Here is a 19,753-nt window from a genome sequence, read left to right on the forward strand (position 1 = left end):
TCCCGCCGTCGGCATGGTGACGGCTGTGGGGAGCGAGGCCTGACGGGCAAGCCCGGGGCACACACACAGCCCGGGCGGCCTCTGGAGTGCTGGGAAGGCCAGGACTGTCAGTCCCACGGAATCTGGGACTGACAGATCTGGGGGGGGGGGGGGCGGGGGACCTCAGAGAGTAGCTTGCTTGTAAACAGCCTTCATAAGTGGACTCCAGCCCCATCCCTTCCACAGCCCCCCAAATCCAAACCCCGCCACTGTGTCCCCCGCCCTGCTATCCTGCCTGGCCGTTCACACCCTTTCTCCCACCTCAACCCCTCCTCCGGCCTCGCTCTTTCCGAGGCCTCTTAGATGTCACCTCCTCCGGCAGCCCTCCCACCCCCTCCCAGGCGAGGGCAGAGGCCCACCCAGTCCCCACCGGCCCACAGGCCCCCGCAGCACTCCTCGGGGACGGGCCTGGCATGCTGATGGCTGACGGCAGGCTGCGGGATGGATTTCTAGGTCAGCCCGCAGACCCTGGGCCGCCCCCAAACGCAGGGCGCGAGGCGGGCAGGTGGGGCGGTTGACCCCAGGAGAAGGGTCTCTCGGAGGATCAGCAAACGCCAGCGGCAGCCTTTTGCTTGGCTGAGGTCAGTCCCTGGGAGAGACCGGACCTGGGGGCTGTGCAACCCTGGGATGCTCCCAATGCCACGCCCACAGGCTTTCCACGGACCAGTCTCGGTGAAACTACAGCCCACCCCGCACTGCGCCAGGACAGAAGGCAGATGCCACCCGGCGGCGGAGGCCTGCGGCAGGGCGGAGGCCGGCCTTGGAGTGGGGGCCGGGGCCCGGGCGCAGGCTGCGGCCACAAGTCTGCTGGGTGGCCCAAAGGGGCTGAGCTGGTGAGTCAGCTGGGAGGGTCAGGCCCCCCAGGCCGCCCAGGCTCCGAGACGGAGACGATGCAAACCCTGGCCGGCCAGGACCCGGAGGGAGGGGCTGAGACACGCACGGAGGCTGCTGTGGAAGGTCTTTATTGAGCCTCGGCAGCGGGGGCTCTCCCGGGAGGCAGCCTACACCTGGCAGCCCTGCGTGCCGTACTCCTGCATGAAGTCAAGGAGCTGGGCGCAGGGGGCGCGGTGGCGGGTGCTCCGGCACATGGAATCCGAGGGCATCTCCTCGATCCAGCTGTTCGAGTCCAGCAGGTACTGGGGTCTGCGGGGCAAAGGGCCATCAGCGGGGTCAGGACGGGCAGACGGGAGCGAGCCCGCGGCACCTGGCGCCTGAGGGGCAGGGGCCGGTGCTGGGATCCTCGCCCTCAGGAGGGTGAGGGCAGCAAGAAACCCAGGGCCCAGGGAACTCACTGTCCCTTGCGGTCGTGGGTGGTCCCGTCCAGACCCATGATCAAATATTCTTTCCCAGGTTCCAAGCGAAGGCGGCAGGAGGCTCGAACCAGGAAGTTCCGGGTCTGACCTGCAGTGGCCTGGGCGTCCTTGGCTGAGGGGGCGGGACAAGCACTGTCAGAGGGGACGGGGCACAGCCAGCCTTGCACCCCCCCACTGAACCCGCCACTCCCAGGCGCTGCCTTCCCGTGACAAGCCCGAGCTCCCAAGAGGCCGAGGGGAGCTCAGCCGCTCTGGGGGTGTCTGCTCAGGCGCCGGCCCAGCGCGGTCCCGCCCCGCCCCGCCCCGCCCCGCGTACAGATGTGCAGCACTCTGGTGACACTCGTCTCGAACAGGCGGAAGGCAGCTCTGGCATCTTCTCGGAGAACCTTAACTCGGAAGCCTGTGAGGGAGTTCGGGACGGGAGGAATGAGCTCCGGCCGCCTGCGGGCGCCCCCCAGACCACGAGGGCGGGGACTGACCGTAGTCCACGCGGGGGTAGTAGCAGGCGAACTTCATCCTGTAGCCGTCCTGGTCCAGCAGCCCCCGCTCCAGGGCACGCCGCTGCCGAGGGCACTTCCCTGAAGCCAGGGCCCAGGTGAGGCAAGGCCAGCCCAGGGCCCCTTCCCCACCCCATCCCAACCCTCCCATCCCGGCCCCTTCCCCACCCCGGCCGGGCCTCACCCTCCGCACACTGGCAGACGTCGTCGGAGCACAGCGTGGACACGAGCTTGCTCTTAGTCGGTGCCCCGTAAAACACAGCGCACTTGTGCTCTGGAGGAGAGCAGAGAGGGCGTCAGGGCACCTGCCTCCTGGACCTCCCTGCCCCCTCGGCCCGGTCCAGCCTCCCGGGGCCCCGGTACTCGCCAGGGTTGTAGTAGTCGTACAGGGTGGCGCTGGCCGGCTGCACCAGCCCCACGGCCACCTCCTGCACAGCTCCAAAGCCCACACACTCCCGGGAGGTGGGGACCTGCGGGGGGAGGGGGGAGGTCAGGCCCCACAGGCCTGTGTGCCACTTCCTTGGCCTGTCTCTGGTGTCCGCTGTCTCATCCTCAGTGTCCTTCACATTCTCTTACCTTCCGGCTGCCAGACACTCAACATTGCTCCCAAGGTCCCTGCTGACCTCACTGCCCAGATGGTGACCTCCCCGCCCCCCCGCCCGAGCGCCTGCCTGTGTGTGTCGCCTCTCGGACACACCACGCGAAGCTCCACTTCCGCTCAGGGTTAGCTCCCGGCGTCTCTGCTGCGGACTGGGTGTTTCTGACCTCCCCTCGCCCGCCTGCCTCGCGTTCCCCAACCCCTGCCCGCTGATCGCCACACACCAGGCAGCCTGCTCCTCCGTCGGGACTTGGGCAGGTGTGCAACCTCCACACCGCTCTGCCTGCCCCGCCGCACTCCTGGCAGCCTCGCTTCACACTGCTACCACAGGCCTCCTTCCTCGGCCTCCAGGGCAGCTGCGGCCACTGTGCCCACCCCTGGGACCAGCTGGCACCTGCCCTCCCCTGCCCCCCCCCCCCCAGCTTCCCCAGTAAACATCCAAAAAATGCTGAGGGCCATCAGAGGGTTGGAAGCTTTGTTTTAGCCAACGAGGCCACAGAGACAACTCATCTATGACCAGCACCCTTCCTAAAAGGAAGTGCACTTTCTAGGACGGTCAACAGAAGGCCCCCCTCGGGTTGAATACGTTCGGCTTCATGACAGACTCACTCTCCACCCCCCCTGCTCATGGCCCCAACCACATTAGGGGCTCGCCCCGGCCGCCCCGGCCCCGGCCGGCATGGCCTCCCTCTGTCCTGCCCCCCTGGGAGCGCTGGCCACCCGCAGTGCCCTCCCCCACCCCCGCCGCACAGACTGCTGGGTGAGCAGTGCCCCCCACCTGCGCCCCTGCTCACCGAGTCAAAGTACAGCAGGACGTGGGGCCCCTCGGTCTCAAAGTGACTCACGTACCGGTCAGAGAGGGAAGTCAGCTGCAGAGAAGGAGAGGGTCACGGAGGCGGCCACCCAGGGTCACCCGCAGGGGCTGCGGGACGGGGACGGGCTCCTGAGGGCGCCACCCACCTTCTCCAGGTCAGCCCGCAGGGCGTGGAACCCGCTGAGGAGGAGGATGTCCGCGATGGCCATGCCCGACAGCCCCACCTTGCCGTTCCGCCTGCAGAGAGGAGCCTGCGGTCTGGGTGCCCGCCCGGCGCAGAACGCCCGCCGCCGCCGCCGCCCGCCGCCCGCAGGCTCACCAGATGCACACTTTGTACTGCACGCGGGCCTCCTGCTCCTCTGCCACCTTGGGGGCCTCCCTCCTGCGGCGGCTCCTGCGCCCCTCAAACAGCTGCAGGGGCGTCACGGGCCGGGAAAGGGCGTCGGGGTCGTCTCCCGCCAAGTCCTCCTGGTTCCCGTAGTCATAGTACTGGTAGTCCTGGTAGTCCTCCTCGGCTTCCACTGCAGGGGGAGGGGGAGGAGGGGCACTGAGACTCCGCCCGCACCGGCCCCTGCCCCGGCCCCTGCACCGCCCCTGGAGGCCCGGCCCGGCACTCACTTGTGTACTCCACGTGGCCCAGGACCGTCACCTCGATCTGGAGGTCCTGGCAGGTGGTGTTCTGCATGTCCAGGACGTTGTAGGTACGAAGCACCTGGCTCGGCAGGGGCGGAGGGACCATGGCACCGGGCCCCAGGCCTCTCCAGGCACAGTGCAGGGCACCCCGGCGGAGGGCTGGGGCCTGGGCCCTTCCCGGGACCCCCACCAGTGAGACCGTGAACCGGCCGGTTGGAGGGTGAGGCGGGAGGCAGGGCCGCCCCGGGACCAGCGCTCTGCACCTGCAGAGCCGCAGGGGAGCTGGGGAGAGGCTCGGCCGAGGCGTGCCGAGGAGGAGTTTGCCTCATGGGAAGAGAAGCAGGGGAGGACATTCCAGGCCGGGAGACCTGTGGGGGTACCCGTCTGCCCAGGGAGGTACAGGAGCCCAGGTGTGTGTGGCGGGAAGAGTCCAGGCGCCCCTGAGGCGCAGAGGTGGGGAGGGGCTGGGGGAGTGGCGGCTGGACAGCTGGCGAAGGAGCAGCCTGCTACTACCCCCGGCAGACAAGGGGAGACAGGAAGCAGGGCCTGTGCTCGATGGGCAGGGGCTGCAGGGGCCCAGGGAGGTGCAGACCAGAGCGAGCCAAGTGCACCCAGCCCAGCGCCCCCTGCTGGCCGAGCCGTGCTGCGGGCTCTCACCTTCAAGGTTCCTTTGCTGTTTCCTCCCACCTTCACGTTAATGTTGCTGCTCAAGGAAAACTTGCCAGGACAGGAAAGGGAACGTGATGTCAGACGGGCACAGGAGGGCACGCCGTTTGTTCCAACTTCTCCCCTCCCTGCAAACAGCCCTGCTCCTCCTCTCCCTGCACGCCCCGCTGACACCTTCACGCACTACTCCACCAGCCTCCCGCTGCTGGAGGCCGCGCCGGCATTGCTGGGAGGTCCCCCCACACTGCTGCCGGGACCTGCAGCTGGGGTCAGGTGGCTCTGCAGCCTCTGGGCAGAAGCCTTCCCACAGGCACCAGGGGGCGAGGGTGGGGGACCAGGAAGTCCTGCCCCCACACTAGGCCCGGGGTCCTGTAGCCCAGGTGAGGGGCGTCACCTGCAGCTCCGCCTCCACCCCCTGAGACTGGTGGTTGGTCAGCTGCAGCGTGTGCGTCTTGAGCCCATTGCGGCCCTGGGAGCTGAGGGTCACGTTGAGGCCCCGGTCCTCGGTGGTGTGGGAAGCGATCCAGTACGCAGACAGCGCGTCCAGGGCGATCACCGTGTCCTGGGGAGGTTGGACCGGGACTCAGGCGCTGGGTTCCGGGGTCCCCGCCCCGAACCCCTGGGCGGCGCCTACCTGGGTGCTGCGGAATCCCCCTTGGAAGCTGCCCTGGTGGGTGAGCCAGGCCGCCACCTGGTCCGCCATCTCGGCCCGGCCCTCCCGCAGCAGCAGGTGCAGCAGGCCGTAGGCTGTGGTTTCGATCCACAGGGCCGGGGCCTGGGGCACGGGGTCGGCCGGGCTGCGAGGAGCCGGCGTGGGCGACACCACGTTGCTCTGAGAGCTGATGGCCGAGCCCCAGTACAGCTTGTCTGGGAGGGAGGGAGGGCGCCAGGTGAGCGAGGCCGGCCTGGCCCCGCCCCGGCTCTCCGCCCCCGCGCCCGCCGGCACGCTCGGGCCGAGGCCCCGGACCCACCGCCCGTGTCCTGGGCCATGGCCATGAGGTTGTTGTGGGCCACGTCCCGCAGGTCCTCAGGGGCATTGCTCAGCGTCAGAGCGTAGGCCGTGATGGCGGATGCGTGGGCACCCAGGAGCCCAGCACTCGCTTTCGCCCCCAAAAACGAGTTTGCATTTGAGATGGACGTTTCCTAGAAGAACGAGGAGGAGGTCTGTGGGCAGAGCCGGTCCTGAGGAGCGGAGGGAGAGCAGCGGCGCAGGGGCGGTGCCCTTACCACTCTCCGCTTCAGCTGCTCGGCGCTCCCGTCCTGGAAGACGGCCAGCCCGTGATGGAGGGCGATGACCACGAAGGCCGTCAGGGCCACTGTCTCGTCGTTTCCGACCAGGCCGCCCTGGTCAGTGCAGGGAGAGAAGCCATCAGAGGAGGGGAGGGGGCGGGAGAGCCCCAGGCAGCTGGGCCCGCCCCCCGCCGCACCTGCATAAACCTGTGGATGACGGGACGGGGGTCCCGGAAGGAACCGTCGGCCTGCTGCTGGGACAGCAGCCACTTGGCCGTCTCCTGCAGCTTTTCAGGTGAGTCGCCCACCTGTTCCTGGGCCAAACTCAGTACCTTCAGCACAAAGGCTGTGAGCCTAGAGGAGGGAGTGACAGCCGGGGTGGGGCCGGTCCCTAGAGGACGCTCCCTGACACCTGGGTAGTCACCCTCCAGCCGCCCCCAGCTCTCGGACCCAGAAGCACGCTCCCAGGCTCACCAGGTGCTGCTCTCCCGGTGCAGCCACGCCCCGTAGGAGCCGTCGGTTTTCCGGAACTGCTGGATCCGCATGTACCCTTGGAGAGGAGCAGCGGCTGCTTCGGTGCCCGGGCCATGCTCCCCATTCCCGTGGGGTGCCCCCTTCCCCCACCAGCCGCCTGCGGTGCCCGTCGCCCTTAACGGCCTGCCACTCCCGCTCGCCCTGCCCGGAACCTTTCTGGATCAGGTCCACCGCGCGGTCCTTGGTCTCTGGGGGCAGCTTGCTCCACTCCTCCGTCTTGTCCAGGTAGCGGGAAGCAGCCAGGGTCGGAGCCAGGAAGATCATGGTTTGCTCCCCGCAGCCCCATGGCATCCTCAGGAGGGAGGCCACGCCTCCTGCTGACAAGGCCCCCCCGGAGCCCAGGGTGTCCAGTGGACTCGAGGCTGCAGGGGAAAGAGGGTCAGGACAGAGAGCAGCTCTGGGACCCAGGGCCAGAGGGTCACGGCACCAAACAGGTCTCACGTGCATCTGAGGGTGGCCCTGGGCAGGGCCTGGAGGACACGCCCACCTGTGACCCTGACATAGCTGCTGTGGTCTCCATCGGGGATAATATTGGGGTCAGAGCTGCCGGGAATTTCCAGGGTGCGGCCTCGGTGGTCTGGGGAGATGGGAAGCTGTCAGCCTGCTGGTGTCCAGTCCCTCCACCACCGCCCTCGCAGGACCCTGCGGCGGCCAGGCCACTCACCCAGCGGGTTCAGCTCGTAGACCAGCTCCTCCGTGTGGACGGCGCCTTCCTTCTGTCTCGGAAAAGAGCTCTGGGAGTCACCCACCGCCTGGCTGCAGCTGCCCCCCCAGGGCAGACTCCCCACACTTGGATTTGAACTTTGGAGGCAGAGTGGGATCGGACTTGTAGAAGGCAAACTGACCAAGGAGTTGGGTGTGGGCGGTGGGCCTCTGCCTGGCCAGCAGAGAGGGTGCTGGGTCAGGGAGTAAATCTGGGAGCCTGGGGACCTGCTTCAGGGGTCCTCCACTCACCTGGATTTTTAGAATCTTAGACACGGCGTCCCCTACAGAGAACTCTATGGACCCTCGAGCCACCACCTTCAGGGACACATCGGCGGCCGCCGTGGGCACCACGGAGAAGCCAACGGGCCGGGCAGAGTGTGCAGGCACCAGCACCTGCTGGGCCAGCCCCCCGCCCCCAGCCAGACACAGCCCGTCCACCGGGGCCACGTGGACGCTCATCTGGGGGGGAGGGGGGAAGGCAGAGTCAGCCCCAGCTGACTTGATCCTCTCCAGCCCCAGCTCCCACCCGCTGTGACCGCCCGCGCCTCACCTGCAGGTCTGTGTCCAGGTAGTTGTACAGAACAGGCCGCAGCTCGAGCTGCTCGAAGCGGCGGACGGAGATGGGCAGGCGGAGGTGCAGGTGGAACTCGCGGAACACTCGGAGCTGGACTGGTTTGGCCACACACAGGCCTGCGGAGCAGGTGCGGGGAAGGGGAGACATCAGAGGCCTGGGGCCTCTCAGCCACGGGGGCAGGGGGGCAGGGGGACCATCTCTGCCTGCTGTCCGCACCCCCTCCCTTGCAGCAAAGGAAGAGGGAGCGGGTGGGGGGTGGCAGCGGGAGGGCGGAGCCGGGCAGCGCACCTGTGGTTGTGGACAGGCTCACGCCGTGGATCTCCCAGGTGGTCAGAGAGTCAGGGAGCGGCCGCAGCAGCCTGTGGTGGGAACGGTGAGCAGCGGCACAGGCTGGGCTGGGCTGGCCCGCCCCGCCCGCCCCCGGCGGCCCAGCGCCCTCACTGGAGGAAGCGGTCCACGGACTCCACCCTCCAGAGCCAGTTCTCGGGGAAGTAGCTGCGCACAGGGATGTCGTCCTCCTGCATCAGGTCCTCCTCCTGCAGGACCTCCAGGGCTGGGGGCCACAGGGCGGTGAGGAGGGTCAGCCCCGCCCCGCCCGCCCGCCCGCCCGGGCCGAGCCCACCCGCTCACCTCGGGCGAGGCCCACCTGGCCCCTGGCGCGGGTCTTCTTGCGCAGGCCCTCGGCAAACTGGCAGCAGGCCAGGAAGGGCTCCCGGCAGGCCTGCTGCGGCACCCGGGCCGCCCGCTGCTCGCAGGAGCGTTTCATGGGCAGCCGCGTCAGCCCGTCCTGGCAGCAGCGCCTGGCCTCGGGGGAAGTGTACTGGCCCACTGCAGGGCCGGGGTGAGCGCCGGGCGCCTCCGCCCACTCGGACGGAGGGCCCACTGGGAACGGGGAGCTCAGGAGGCCGCGCAGAGGCTCCCGCCCGACCACCGCCAACCCAGGGCTTGGCCCTCTGACCCGGAATCCCACGGCCCCGGCCCTCGAATCCCACAGCCCCGGCCCTCTGGGCCGGAGGAGCCGAGAGGCAGACCCCTCCCCCTGAGCCTGGGGCGCAGGCAGCTTCATGGGCACCACCACTCACACTTCTCGCTAACTGCTTTGTGGAAGTTCACGTTTCTCCTTCTCCGGGTTTTCTGCTCCTTGGGACAGCTCAGGCCTGGGAGAGAGCAGGCTGCAGCCGAGCCCTTGCCTGCCTCCCTCCTCCCATCTTACCCCTCAGGGTCCTCCTCCTCACTCTGCCTCCCACCACCCATCCCACTTCCTCCAGTCTCACTATTTCTGGTCGAAGTCCATTGGGATCCATCTGAAAAGGCCAGACCAGCCGCCTCGAACACCTGCTGTGCACTGTCCCCACCCCCAGGCCCGCACCCCAGGTCGTAGCCGCTCATGACTTGGAAGACCTGGCCAGAAAAGGCGGGCTGTTGCAGAGACAAGATGGCTGAGGGGCAGGGCGGGCTGTGGGTGAGGGCGGATGGACAGATGTGAGACACAGACAGTGGGGGAGGGAGGCGTCCGAGAGGACAGGGAGGGCTGGGGGAGGGCCTTCACAAACCTTGCCCATGTCCAGGGGCTTGTGGGCCCGGCCGCCCGCGGCGTACAGCGCCGTGTCCACGGCCCCCAGGGCCACCAGGGCCGCAGAGTCCGTGTGCAGCTGGAGCTTCAGCGTGTCCCCAGGGCGATAGTCCTTGTGACTGTCCACACTCAGCTCCAGCTGCAGGGCCGGAGGGGGGTCAGATGGGGCGTTCTTCTCGTCCTCTCCTGCCCCTCCCCAGCCCTGCACGTTACCTTGCCCTCACAGGCCCCAGCCTGCACGTCCACCCGCAGGGAGTTGGCCACGGGGCGGCCCTCGTGGTAGTAGAAGGCCACGAAGTAGAAGGCGGGTGCCAGGCGGTGGTCCACAAACACGGAGGCCGAGGTCAGGGCCCCCCTGGGCTCTCGGTCCACAGACACGATCTGTCCCCGGGACAGGACCTGGGAGAGGGGTTCCTCTTCACTGCGCCTGCCCCGCCCGGAACCACCGCCCCCGGCTCCCTCCCGCCGCCACCCTCTGCACACCAGGTAGTAGAAGTGGGAGAAGCTGGCCCCCTGGACGCCCACGGCTCGCAGGTTCAGGCGGAAAGTGTCCCCAACTCGAGGGGGGCGAGGATCCAGCCGCTCCAGGGACAGGAAGCCGGAGCTCCCGGAGGGCGGGGCTCTCGCGGTGAGCTTGGCTGTGGCGGGGTGGGGGGAGCCTGCGGATACCTGGAGGAAGGGGTCGGGAGCAGCAGGGTCGGTGCCAGGACCCAGGCACCAGCTCCTCCCCTGCCCTCCCGGCCCGCCGTGCCCCGTGGGCGCTCGGGGTCCTACCGAGAGCTGCACTTCGGAGGAGGTGGGCGGGACGTTGATGGAGTCGAGGACTTGGCCGCGCTCGTCCGTGTTTCGCTGATGGAGTATCTGGGAAGCAGATCCCGGAGAGAACGTGGCGGCCACTTTGACAGGAATGTTGGAGGCGGGGGCGCCTGACATGTCCCGGACCAGTGCCTGGGGGTGGAGGGGAGGTCAGAGAGAGGAGGGGCCGTGGGCCTCCTGCGGAGGCCCCCCCCGTGCCCTCCCGCCCCGCCGCGCCCCCCGCGGAGGACACCTGCAGCAGGAAGGGGGCCCCGGGCACGAGGTGTCGCTTGGTGTGGCTGAGGTCCAAGGAGAAGGGGGATGACACAAAACGCCAGGATGTGAGCTCCGCCTCCTCCAGCTCTCCCCCTGCAAGACACGGCAGACGGCGGGAGGAGGCAGGCCCAGGAGAGGGGCCTCCGGGGCACAGGCCATCTCTCCTCGCTGGTCCGCAGAGCCACCCACGGCCAGCACACAGATGCTGCAAAACACGCCTGGTGGGAGGACGGGTGGGAGGACAGAGGAATGGACGGATGAGCAAAAACAATAAACAGAGGGGCTTCCGGCTGCTTCCCGGTTTGGGTCCCACGTGGGTAAGAAGGGCGGGCGGGCGGTGCTGGAGGGCAGAGGGCCGCTCAGAGGTCAGAGGGGTCGGAGTCACCGCCCGGCGACACTCACCTGGAGACTCGATGACGGCCGCCGCCACGTAGAGGCGCAGCCCGGGGAGGTCCGCCGGCTGGACGCCGAGCTTCTCCAGGGCGCCCTGCACCTCAGCCTTGGCGAGCGAGATGTGGCACTGGCCCTCCGCCAGCTGGGCAGAGAGGAAAAGGCCAGGTAACACCCGCCTCCCCCCTCCACGGTCACCTCCGCCCCTCGCCCTGCTGCCCACCTTGGTCTGATTCTCCAGGCCGCGAAGGAAGGTCTTCTTGCCGCGCTCATCCAGGATCCCGAAGCGCACGTAGGCCACCCCCTGCACCGGCTTCCCATAGACGTACCTGCACACAGGGCGGCGGGCAGGGGTGAGCGTGGCGGGCGGCAGCGTGGGGGAGGGAGGGAAGTGGCACACTGAGGCGCCCTGGCAGCAGTTACCTGGCCTGGATGTCCAGCTGGATGTCCCCAAGAACGCCAGGCGCTGTCAGGATGTAGGGCTCCCCAGGCACGATCTTCACCTCGAAGTTGGGAAGGACTGACCCGAGCGAAGGGGAGGCTGGTCAGACTCCAGGGCAGGGCTTTGAGGACTCCCTCCACCCTGCCTCTCCCACCCTCCTCCCTTCTCCTTCAGGAGGAGCTGCCTGGCCCTCGGCCTGTGTCCCAGCTCTCACTGTCCTTTTGTTTGGTTAATCCTCAGCCGAGGACTTTTGGCATTGATTTTCAGGGAGAGTGGAAGAGAGAGGGAAAGACAGAGAGAAACATTGATGTGAGAGAAACACATCGACTGGTTGCTTCCTGCATGGCCCGGGCCGGGGAGGAGCCTGCAACAGAGGCACCTGCCCTTGGCCAGAATCGAACCCGGGACCCTGCCAACGCTGTATCCACTGAACCACACTCACCGTACTTCTTCACCTCGAACTGGGTGCTGTAGTTGGAGTCCGGGCTGTCCAGGAATCTGGCCGAGATCTTCCAGGTCCCTGGCCTGAGGACAGACAGGGCGGGCTCAGCCACGCTCCCTGGGGAGGATGTGGGGTAACCACAGGCTCGGGGGCTCGGGTCTGACACTGTGTTGGCGTGGGGAGCAGGGGAACCAGGAACTGGGGGCAGGAGCTCACTCTGAGATGTCCGGGATCACAAAGTCATCCTGGTAGATGGAGGAGGGAGTGTACACCTGCCTCTTGCGCACGCGGAGGCCCTGCGAGTTCTGCACGGAGGACAGTGTGGTGGGTGGGAGGGCACATCAGTAGCCCTAGCTGATCGGGAAGGTCAGAGGTCAGGGACTCACCTCCACGGTGACCGTGAGGCTGTCTGTGGTCGGGCGCATCTTTTGGTCCAGAGCGAAGACCCGGTACCGAACTGGAGCGGAGGGCGAGTGAGCGGCGTGATGGAGGGAGGGAGGGGAGACGAGCATTAGCCAGGCAGCCTTCCGTGGGCCCTTCCCGGGGACGGGGCAGGGGAGGGGAGGGAGAGGCCTGGGGCTGAGACTCACCCCGCTGGCCAGGGTTATAAATGGGCTGGTCGGTCTGCAGGAAAAGGTGCCCCCGGCGAGAGGAAAAGAGCAGGTTGACGCCCTGAGTGTCCACCTCTTTGGACAGAGCGCGCTTCAGCCACGGTGTCTGGGCCACCAGCTGGATCTTGGGGCCTCCAAGGAGGCTTTTGAGGCCACAGTTGTTGGCATCCTTGGGGAGTATCTGTCAGGTGAGGGGGGAAGGGTGAGAGACAGAGACAGCCAGGGACGGAGGCCGCCGCAGAGGGCCCAGGCGCGGAGGGCCGGAGCGGGCTGAGGCAGCGGGGCGGCGGCTACCTGGAGGCTGCGGAGCACGAAGTCTTCCTTCGAGGTGAGGAGGAAGTCCACCTTCGGGGAGCAGGGGGCATTGTGATGGGACGGGTTTCTCAGGAACACGGACCCTCTCACTTCCAGCCCCTGAGGAGCATCCTGGAGCTGGAGCCCCACCGACAGGGGGGCCCCCAGGTGAACCACGGAAGGGGAGAACAGGAGCAACCTGGGGAGAAAAGGCAGGTCAGCAGCGCCCCCCCCCCCCGGGCCCTAGCCCCCATCCCCGCTCAGCAGCTGCCGCCCGCCAGGACCTGGGCTCCTGCAGAGACAAGGCGAAGCCAGACGCCCAGATCAGCCCCCAGAGGAGCCACATGGCTGCAAGACCAGGAGCGACCAGACCCGTCTGTCTGTCTGCTCCCCTCTGGCCGGCCTCGTGCTCGGAGCAGAGTAGACTCTGGACCTTGCTCCTCCCCCGGCCAGCTAGAGCCGGGAAACCACGTGACAACCAAGAAATGCAACTGGCCCCAGGCCCAGTGTTGGGGGCAGGGGGGCACCCCGGACACCTGGGTCAGTGAGGAAATCATGGCCCAGAGGTCCTGTTCTCCCCTTCCCTCCCCCACCCCCACCCGTTACCCCCAGGCCAGTGCCTGGGCACCTCCCCTCCTGGGCATGTGGTGTCTGTACCGAGGCATCCCGGGCGGGGCAGCAGCGGAGGAGCGAGGCTCCTAGCCAAACCCTGACAAAACAGGCGACAAGATGCCGGCCTCCCACTGAAGCCCACAGGGGGGCTTGGTTAGGCCTCTGCTTCCACAGGCCGACAGAACCCCGTGGTTAGTCAGGCCCACTGCCCACACCCACCACCCACTGACCTCCACCCTTTTCCTCCGAACAACGAGGCCAAGGTCAGCCCCAGTGGGGGCTTTACCTCTCCCCCCGAGCGCAGAGACACCCAGCACATTAACAAGACACAGGAGGGAGCACCAGCAGAAGTCCTTTATTCGCCATTCCTTCCAACATGTAGGGCAGAGCCCCGCCCCTGCCCCTCGGACGTGCCAGCAGCACCGTGCTGCCCGGAAGGCAGCGGCCGTGGCCTCACGTCCACAGGCCCCGAGGCACTGCCCAAACCCGCCCTGCCCGGAGCCCAGGCCAACGGCAGCAGCGACGCCCCGCACAGCACGCCCTCCGGTCCGCGGCGCATCCTCCTGGCCGAGCTCCCCAAGGTGACCTGCTCAGCCGCCTGGCAGCACGCCTGGCCCCGGCCCTCCGCAGGCTTGCCGCGGGGTGCAGACCCTCACGTCTCTGGCAGGCGCAAGAGGGTTCCAGAAGTGGTGGGGACACTGCAAGAGAAAGATAAGGTGGGTCCAGACGCGCCGGCCCAAGGTCTGAGAATCGGCACGTGGCCAGGAACGTTCGGTCCCCAGGAGGAGCGGGCTTCCCTGGAGAAGGGAACCCTCCGCCGTGGTGGCTGCTCTGACTGCCAGAGGCTGGGCAAGACTCACCAGTCCACCAGCTGGGCCCCGATGAGGTCGTGCACGTGGTAGGCAAGGCCGAGTCTCACCGAGGCAGGCGCCCGCCGGCCCAGGAGCTCCGACAGGAGCAGCTCCCGGTACTTGGCCTTCCGGACCATGCCAAGGACAGCCTGGCGCCCTGCAGAGTGGCAGGAGCGGGGAGTAAGGCCTGCTGCCAGAGGAGCCCGGAAAGGTGTGCTGGAGGGCGGAGGGCTAGGCTGCAGACAGAATACCTTTCACAAAACACTTAACGAATCTCCCAGCTCCAGGCACAGCTAGCCACCAGCTCCCGGCATCTCGGACAGTGAGCACTCCGGCGTTGACCAGCTGCCTAAGCGGGTGGGAAGCAGGAGAGATGAGGCCTTGGCTCTGAGAATCCTCTCTCCTCGCTGCTAATGTTGGAAACATGGGCAACCAGGCAACAGACACCTCCTCCCGCCCCTGCCCAGCGGGTCACTGGTCCCATCCGCCATCCAGCTGCCCTCCCGCACTCTCTCTTCCTGCGACTTTTTCCTAAAACCAGTCTTGATACCTCCCTGACCACAAGCCCTGACGCACGCTCAGTCCCGCCCACAGGGGAGAAACAGGGTCTTTTCCTGTGTCCCTGCCACTGCCTACGCCGCCTCAACACAGCTCCTCCACGTCTACTGACATGTCCCGTGGCGCACAGCAGGGACATTTCCCTCTCGCTGCCCGGCTGCTGCTCTGGAATGAGTGGTGGTGCCTGCCACTCGGGTCTGTCTCAGCGTGAGTCACATCAGGCATGTGGTCCCTGCCAGGCCTCTACATGCATCTCACTAGCCACGCTGACAGCCTGAATTTAAGTCCAAGGCTCCAGTGAGATGGGCCTCTCTTGGGGAAAGGAAACAAATTTAGACTTAACTAAAAAAATAAAATAAAAGTCAACCGTTGGGCAGGTTCAGCAAAAGGAAAAGGGCCAGGCCGGAAGGGGGAGGCAGGAGGGTACAGATGCCGGATGTGATTGGCCCAAGTCTCACGTGATCTCTGTGTCCCTGAAGCCAAAGGTCTGCGTCATCTGGTCCTGCTGGAAGCTAAGGTCCCCGCAGGCTGGGAGCACCAAGGCCAGGAACTTCTGCACGGCCCCTGCGTAGGCCCGGCCGTCGCAGGCCCTGAGGACCTGGAACAGGGGGGAGAGGCTGGGGACGTTCTCGGCATGTGGGAGGCAGATCCCTTGTGCTCAGTCCTCTCCACCTCACACCCTTCCCCCCATCATACCAACCAGAGCCCTGCGCCCTGGGAGGAGGCGTGGCCTGGGAGAGCCGCCTGCCCCGCGCCCGAGCCACACGCACCCTGGTCCTGTAGTCCTCGGTGAGAACAATCCCATGGGCATCCAGGTCGAAGCCCAGCTGGATGACTCTGATCTCCCCCTGTTCCTGAAGTTCTTTCTGTTTCCAGAAAGATGGGGTGAGAAGAAGGGTGTCAGGGTGAGATGCGGGGAGTTTTTCTCCAAGTAAAGGAAAACTGTGGGGAGAGAACCGGGTGAGTCACCGAATAGGATTTCCCAGTTGGGTACCCACCCTCCCACGTGAAACTATCAGTGCACCTTTTCTAAGACTGAGCTTACGCCAGACGCTAAGTAAGATAAAACAGTGATTAAGACACAGACCCTGAGCGTCAACCTATGAACCAGGAGGTCACGGGTTGATTCCCAGTCAGGGCATGCTCGGGTTACGGGCTCAACCCCCAGGAGGCAGCCAATCATTGATGCTTCTATCTCTCTCTGCTTCTCCCTTCTTCTCTGAAATCAATAAAAATATATGTATATTTTAAAAAAGATACAGACCCTGCCCTCAAGGAATTAACAGTTCAGACTGTGGGCAGAGGAAAGTAGTGAAGAATATGGGATAATGCCGAAACTGGTTTGGCTCAGTGGATAGAGCATCCGTCTGCGGACCGAAAGGTCCCCGGTTCGATTCTGGTCAAGGGCATGTAACTTGGTTGTGGGCACATCCCCAGTAGGGGGTGTGCAGGAGGCAGCTGATCGATGATTCTTTCTCATCGATGTTTCTGACTCTCTATCCCTCTCTCTTCCTCTCTGTAAAAAATCAATAAAAATATATTTTAAAAAAAGAAAAGAATATGGGATAAAATGTTTAAAACAAATAAAAATCTACCAGGATTAGTGTTTCTAAGAATACAGCAAGAACCAACTCACCTGCTGAAAATTAATTAAAATGCTGGATAAAATATTTTTTAAATTGTTAAGCATCAAAGAGCTCACAAATAATACGTCAACAAAAGAATTCATCGAAATAATTGGGCTCTGTGGCCGGTGTGGCTAGGTGGCTAGAGCATTGGCCTGAGCACTGAAGGGCGCAGGTTCCATTCCTGGTCAAGAGCACATACGTGGGTTGCAAGATCGATCCCCGGTGGAGGCAACTAATTGATGTGTCTCTTACATCGATATTTCTCCCTTCCACTCTTTCTAAAAATCAATGGAGAAAAAAATATCCTCGGGTGAGGATTAACAACAATAAAGATGTAATTGGAAGATGGAGGGCATTTGATGATTTAGGCCAGTGGTCAGCAAACTCATTAGTCAACAGAGCCAAATATCAACAGTACAATGATTGAAATTTCTTTTGAGAGCCAATTTTTTTTTTAACTTAAACTATATAGGTAGATACATTGTTATTAACTTAATTAGGGTACTTCTAAGCTGGCCTTTGCTAAAAATTCAAGGCACCAAAGAGCCGCATGTGGCTCGTGAGTTGCAGTTTGCCGACCACTGATTTAGGCAAATCTGTCCAGCAAAGTAAAAAATAACTAGACAACCCTAGCCAGTTTAGCTCAGTGGATAGAGCATTGGCCTGTGGACTGAAGGGTCCCAGGTTCAATTTTGGTCAAGGACACATGTTCGGGTTGCGGGCTCAATCCCTAGTAGGGGACATGCAGGAGGCAGCCAATCAATGATTCTCATTGTTGATGTTTCTATTTTTCTCTCTCCCTCTCCCTTCCTCTCTGAAATCATAACTATATATATATTTTTTTAATATATTTTATTGATTTTTTACAGAGAGGAAGGGACAGATATAGAGATAGAAACATCGATGAGAGAGAAACATCGACCAGCTGCCTCTTGCACACCCCCCACTGGGGATGCGCCCGCAACTCAGGTACATGCCCTTGACTGGAATCGAACCTGGGACCCCTCAGTCCATGGACCGACGCTCCACCACTGAGCCAAACCGGTTTCAGCCATAACAATATATTTTTAAAAATAATAACTGAGCATAAATAAATGGACACACAAGAAAACAAAATTCAAAAGAAACAGACCCCATAAGACATGTTATTAGGGAATTAACAAAAACAGACTACTAAAAAACCCCTATGTTTATAATGCTTAAATAACAACAGTCAAGATAGAATTTTTTTAGCAAGAAATTATATAAACTGACACAATATGTTGAAAAATAACCAAATAGAAGTTCTAGAACTGGCAAGTGCAATTAAGGACTCAATGGATGGGTTAGGGTTAGGGTTAGGATTAAGGCACAACTAAATAAAAAGCTACTAGCCTGTAAGACAGATTCTAAAAAACTAACCAGGATATAATACAGACAAAAAGACTGAAAATGCAGACAAGAAGCTAAAAAATGTAAAGGATACAAAGAGAAGGTCCAATATATGTGTAATTGAAGTCTAGGGAGGAATGAAAAGAGATAAGGTAGGGGAAATATTTGAAAAGACAATAATACATCCACAATCACAAACTTTCACTCACTCATAGAACAAACAGACAAAATAATCAGTGAAGAACCAGAAGACTTCAATAGTAACTCTAATTACTGAGAAATTAATAACTGAATAACGCATATTCTTTTCAACTACACATACAATATTTAGCGAAATTGACCATGAAACATAGCATGAAGCAAGTCTCAAGTTTCAAATGAGGAAAATCATACTGTATGCTCTCTGGCCACTATATCACTTATGCCAGAAATAAGTAACAATCCTATCCTATATAATAAAAGCCTAATATGCAAAGTGTCCAGTAAACTGGACAGCCATTCAACCAATCAAAGCTTAATAGGCTAATAATTTGCTAAGGTACCGTGTTTCCCAGAAAATAAGACATCCTCCGAAAATAAGACCTACTTACAGGTTTCCTTCTGAGTGAAATATAAGGCATCCCCCCGAAAATAAGCCCCCCCCCCCAGGCTAAACATGAGAGATTTGGTCCACTGATTCTGAAAGAAATGGAGTCACAAGAAATTCACCAGGAAATTCAGGAATTGGATTGTTATGATGATGTTTCAGAAGATGATGACATGATTGTCATTGAATAAATGAGTAAATTCTTGATACTGTAGGATTCAGTTTGTCTGGTTTGTGTTGACAACTACCGTACTACCGTACCGTATACAGGTAATAAATTTCCTTTATTTTCATTTAACAATAAATGTGTACCATATTCTTCTTCATGGAAAAATAAGATATCCCCTGAAAATAAGACCTAGTGCATCTTTGGGAGCAAAAATTAATAAAGACACTGTCTTATTTTTGGGGAAACAGGGTAGCTCAACCACTCCGTATGCCATGCACTGACCAGGGGACAGACTCTACTACCTGCAGGTTAGCTTGCTGCTGGGGTCAGTTTGCTGCTGGGTCTGGGGAGAGACTGAGCGAAATGGTCCCCACAGGCCCTGGAGCCCTCTCTGTCCCTCCCTGGCTGGCCAACCTCCGTGTCTCTTCCCACCCGATCGTGCAAGGGGCCTCTAATAAGGTAATAAGAAAGCGCTTTGAAATTAAGGCATATGTTACTAATAACCCAATAAGTCAAAGGGGGAAAACACAGGGCAAATTAGAAGACATTTGGAAATAAATGATAATGAAAACATATACCAAAGCTTGGGAGGATAGAGAGATGAATCTGAATCTCAATATTTAGTGGAAAACTACAGCCTGCCATGCATTTATTAGAAGAGAGAGGATTGCCGAAACCGGTTTGCTTCAATGCATAGAGCTTGGGGACTGAAGGGTCCTGGGTTCGATTCCGGTCAAGGGCATGTACTTTGGTTGCGGGCATATCCCCAGTAGGGGGTGTGCAAGAGGCGGCTGATTGATGACTCTCTCTCATCGATGTTTCTATCTCTCTCTCTCTTTTCCTCTCTGTAAAAAATCAATAAAATATATTTTAAAGAGAGAAAGAGAGAGAGGATAAAAGTTAGTGGGGTAAAGTAAAACAAACTCAACAGTAGAGGGGAAGCAGATGAATGAAGCAGAAAACATGCAAACAAGAGAGCAACAAAGCTGAGAGCGGTGGGCTCTTTGGGAGACATTGACATTGACACGCCGGGTGCCAGGGAGGAGGAGCGGAGAAGCCAGTGAAGGGGAAGGAGAGGCCGCGGTCCCGACCCCACCAGCGCCGCGCCAGCGGGTCCCCGGGCCGGCTCGCTCCGCCGCCCTCACCAGCTGCCGGTCGGCCGCCGTGCGGTCGGGCACGAGGCTGTACACCTGGCTCCGCAGCGCGATGGGCGGCAGCGCGTCCTCGAACAGGCCGCGCGGGAACAGCCGGCCCAGCTCCGCCACCGCCGCGCGCGCCGCCCCCGGGCCCGGAGGGCCGCCCCCCGCGCCCCGGGCCCCGGCCGCGCCCCCCGGGGCGTCGGCCTCGGCGCGCCCGCCTGCGCGCCGCCGCCTCAGGCCCAGCGGCTCGGCGCCCGGACGCGGCCTCTTCCGGCTCATGTCGCGGACCCGACGCCGCGGCCGTCAACCGAGGCTCCGGCGCGGCGGACGGACGAGCGGCCGCCCCGAGCCGGCCGGGCCCCGCCGGCGCGGAGTGATGGCGTCACCGAGCCGGAAGCCCGCGCGGCCCCGCG

The 19,753-nt window shown here is 62.4% G+C and overlaps 2 protein-coding genes across 8 annotated transcripts; both read right to left on the reverse strand.

The window, feature by feature from the left end:
• Positions 1–986: 986 nt before the first annotated feature.
• Positions 987–12,870, reverse strand: LOC118705351 (complement C4-B). The gene is made up of 41 exons (XM_036414035.2): positions 12,711–12,870; positions 12,427–12,625; positions 12,112–12,313; positions 11,908–11,978; positions 11,738–11,826; positions 11,522–11,604; positions 11,061–11,157; positions 10,861–10,966; positions 10,650–10,782; positions 10,225–10,340; positions 9,951–10,124; positions 9,660–9,845; positions 9,390–9,575; positions 9,157–9,315; positions 8,878–9,004; positions 8,686–8,760; positions 8,234–8,431; positions 8,045–8,156; positions 7,892–7,962; positions 7,580–7,719; positions 7,279–7,488; positions 6,989–7,040; positions 6,812–6,901; positions 6,477–6,686; positions 6,265–6,340; positions 5,988–6,144; positions 5,788–5,904; positions 5,532–5,703; positions 5,195–5,427; positions 4,955–5,122; positions 4,552–4,611; positions 3,880–3,973; positions 3,581–3,782; positions 3,408–3,498; positions 3,242–3,316; positions 2,217–2,319; positions 2,034–2,123; positions 1,832–1,930; positions 1,669–1,752; positions 1,332–1,464; positions 987–1,182 (listed from the first exon to the last, which is right to left on the reverse strand). The coding sequence occupies exons 1-41, from the start codon at positions 12,770–12,772 to the stop codon at positions 1,041–1,043; spliced, it is 5,244 nt and encodes a 1,747-aa protein (XP_036269928.1). The 5' UTR covers positions 12,773–12,870; the 3' UTR covers positions 987–1,040.
• A 491-nt stretch (positions 12,871–13,361) lies between these two features.
• STK19 (serine/threonine kinase 19) lies at positions 13,362–19,751 on the reverse strand. Of its 7 annotated transcripts, none has more exons than XR_006740084.1 (7): positions 19,347–19,721; positions 18,504–18,652; positions 15,218–15,389; positions 14,906–15,045; positions 14,160–14,238; positions 13,899–14,046; positions 13,364–13,736 (listed from the first exon to the last, which is right to left on the reverse strand). XR_006740084.1 is itself a non-coding variant. In XM_045573206.1 (7 exons), exons 1-7 carry the CDS (start codon positions 19,617–19,619, stop codon positions 13,691–13,693), a joined length of 1,026 nt encoding a protein of 341 aa, XP_045429162.1. In that variant the 5' UTR covers positions 19,620–19,714; the 3' UTR covers positions 13,369–13,690. The 7 variants fall into 7 exon arrangements, 6 of the variants coding, with proteins under 6 accessions (XP_045429163.1, XP_036269951.1, XP_045429162.1 ...); XM_045573206.1 differs by having other exon boundaries at positions 13,369–13,736; positions 14,141–14,238; positions 19,347–19,714; XM_036414056.2 differs by lacking the exon at positions 18,504–18,652 and having other exon boundaries at positions 13,375–13,736; positions 14,141–14,238; positions 15,218–15,313; positions 19,347–19,707.
• Between the last annotated feature and the right edge of the window lie 2 nt (positions 19,752–19,753).

The sequence above is a fragment of the Pipistrellus kuhlii genome, unplaced genomic scaffold, assembly GCF_014108245.1.
Source record: "Pipistrellus kuhlii isolate mPipKuh1 unplaced genomic scaffold, mPipKuh1.p scaffold_m20_p_5, whole genome shotgun sequence".
Classification (NCBI taxonomy): Eukaryota; Metazoa; Chordata; class Mammalia; order Chiroptera; family Vespertilionidae; genus Pipistrellus; species Pipistrellus kuhlii.

Excerpts from the sequence above, each read along its gene's own strand:
- LOC118705351 (XM_036414035.2), bottom strand. The coding sequence starts at position 12,772 with ATGTGGCTCCTCTGGGGGCTGATCTGGGCGTCTGGCTTCGCCTTGTCT. Across the intron at positions 11,979-12,111 it reads TTATAACCCTGGCCAGCGGG|TTCGGTACCGGGTCTTCGCT; the intron begins GTGAGTCTCAGC and ends CCTCCGCTCCAG. Across the intron at positions 1,931-2,033 it reads CGTCTGCCAGTGTGCGGAGG|GGAAGTGCCCTCGGCAGCGG; the intron begins GTGAGGCCCGGC and ends CCCTGGCTTCAG.
- STK19 (XM_045573206.1), bottom strand. The coding sequence starts at position 19,619 with ATGAGCCGGAAGAGGCCGCGTCCGGGCGCCGAGCCGCTGGGCCTGAGG. Across the intron at positions 18,653-19,346 it reads CGGCGGCCGACCGGCAGCTG|AGGCCCCTTGCACGATCGGG; the intron begins GTGAGGGCGGCG and ends TTACCTTATTAG. Across the intron at positions 15,390-18,503 it reads AGCAGCAAGCTAACCTGCAG|TTTTCCTTTACTTGGAGAAA; the intron begins GTAGTAGAGTCT and ends CTCTCCCCACAG.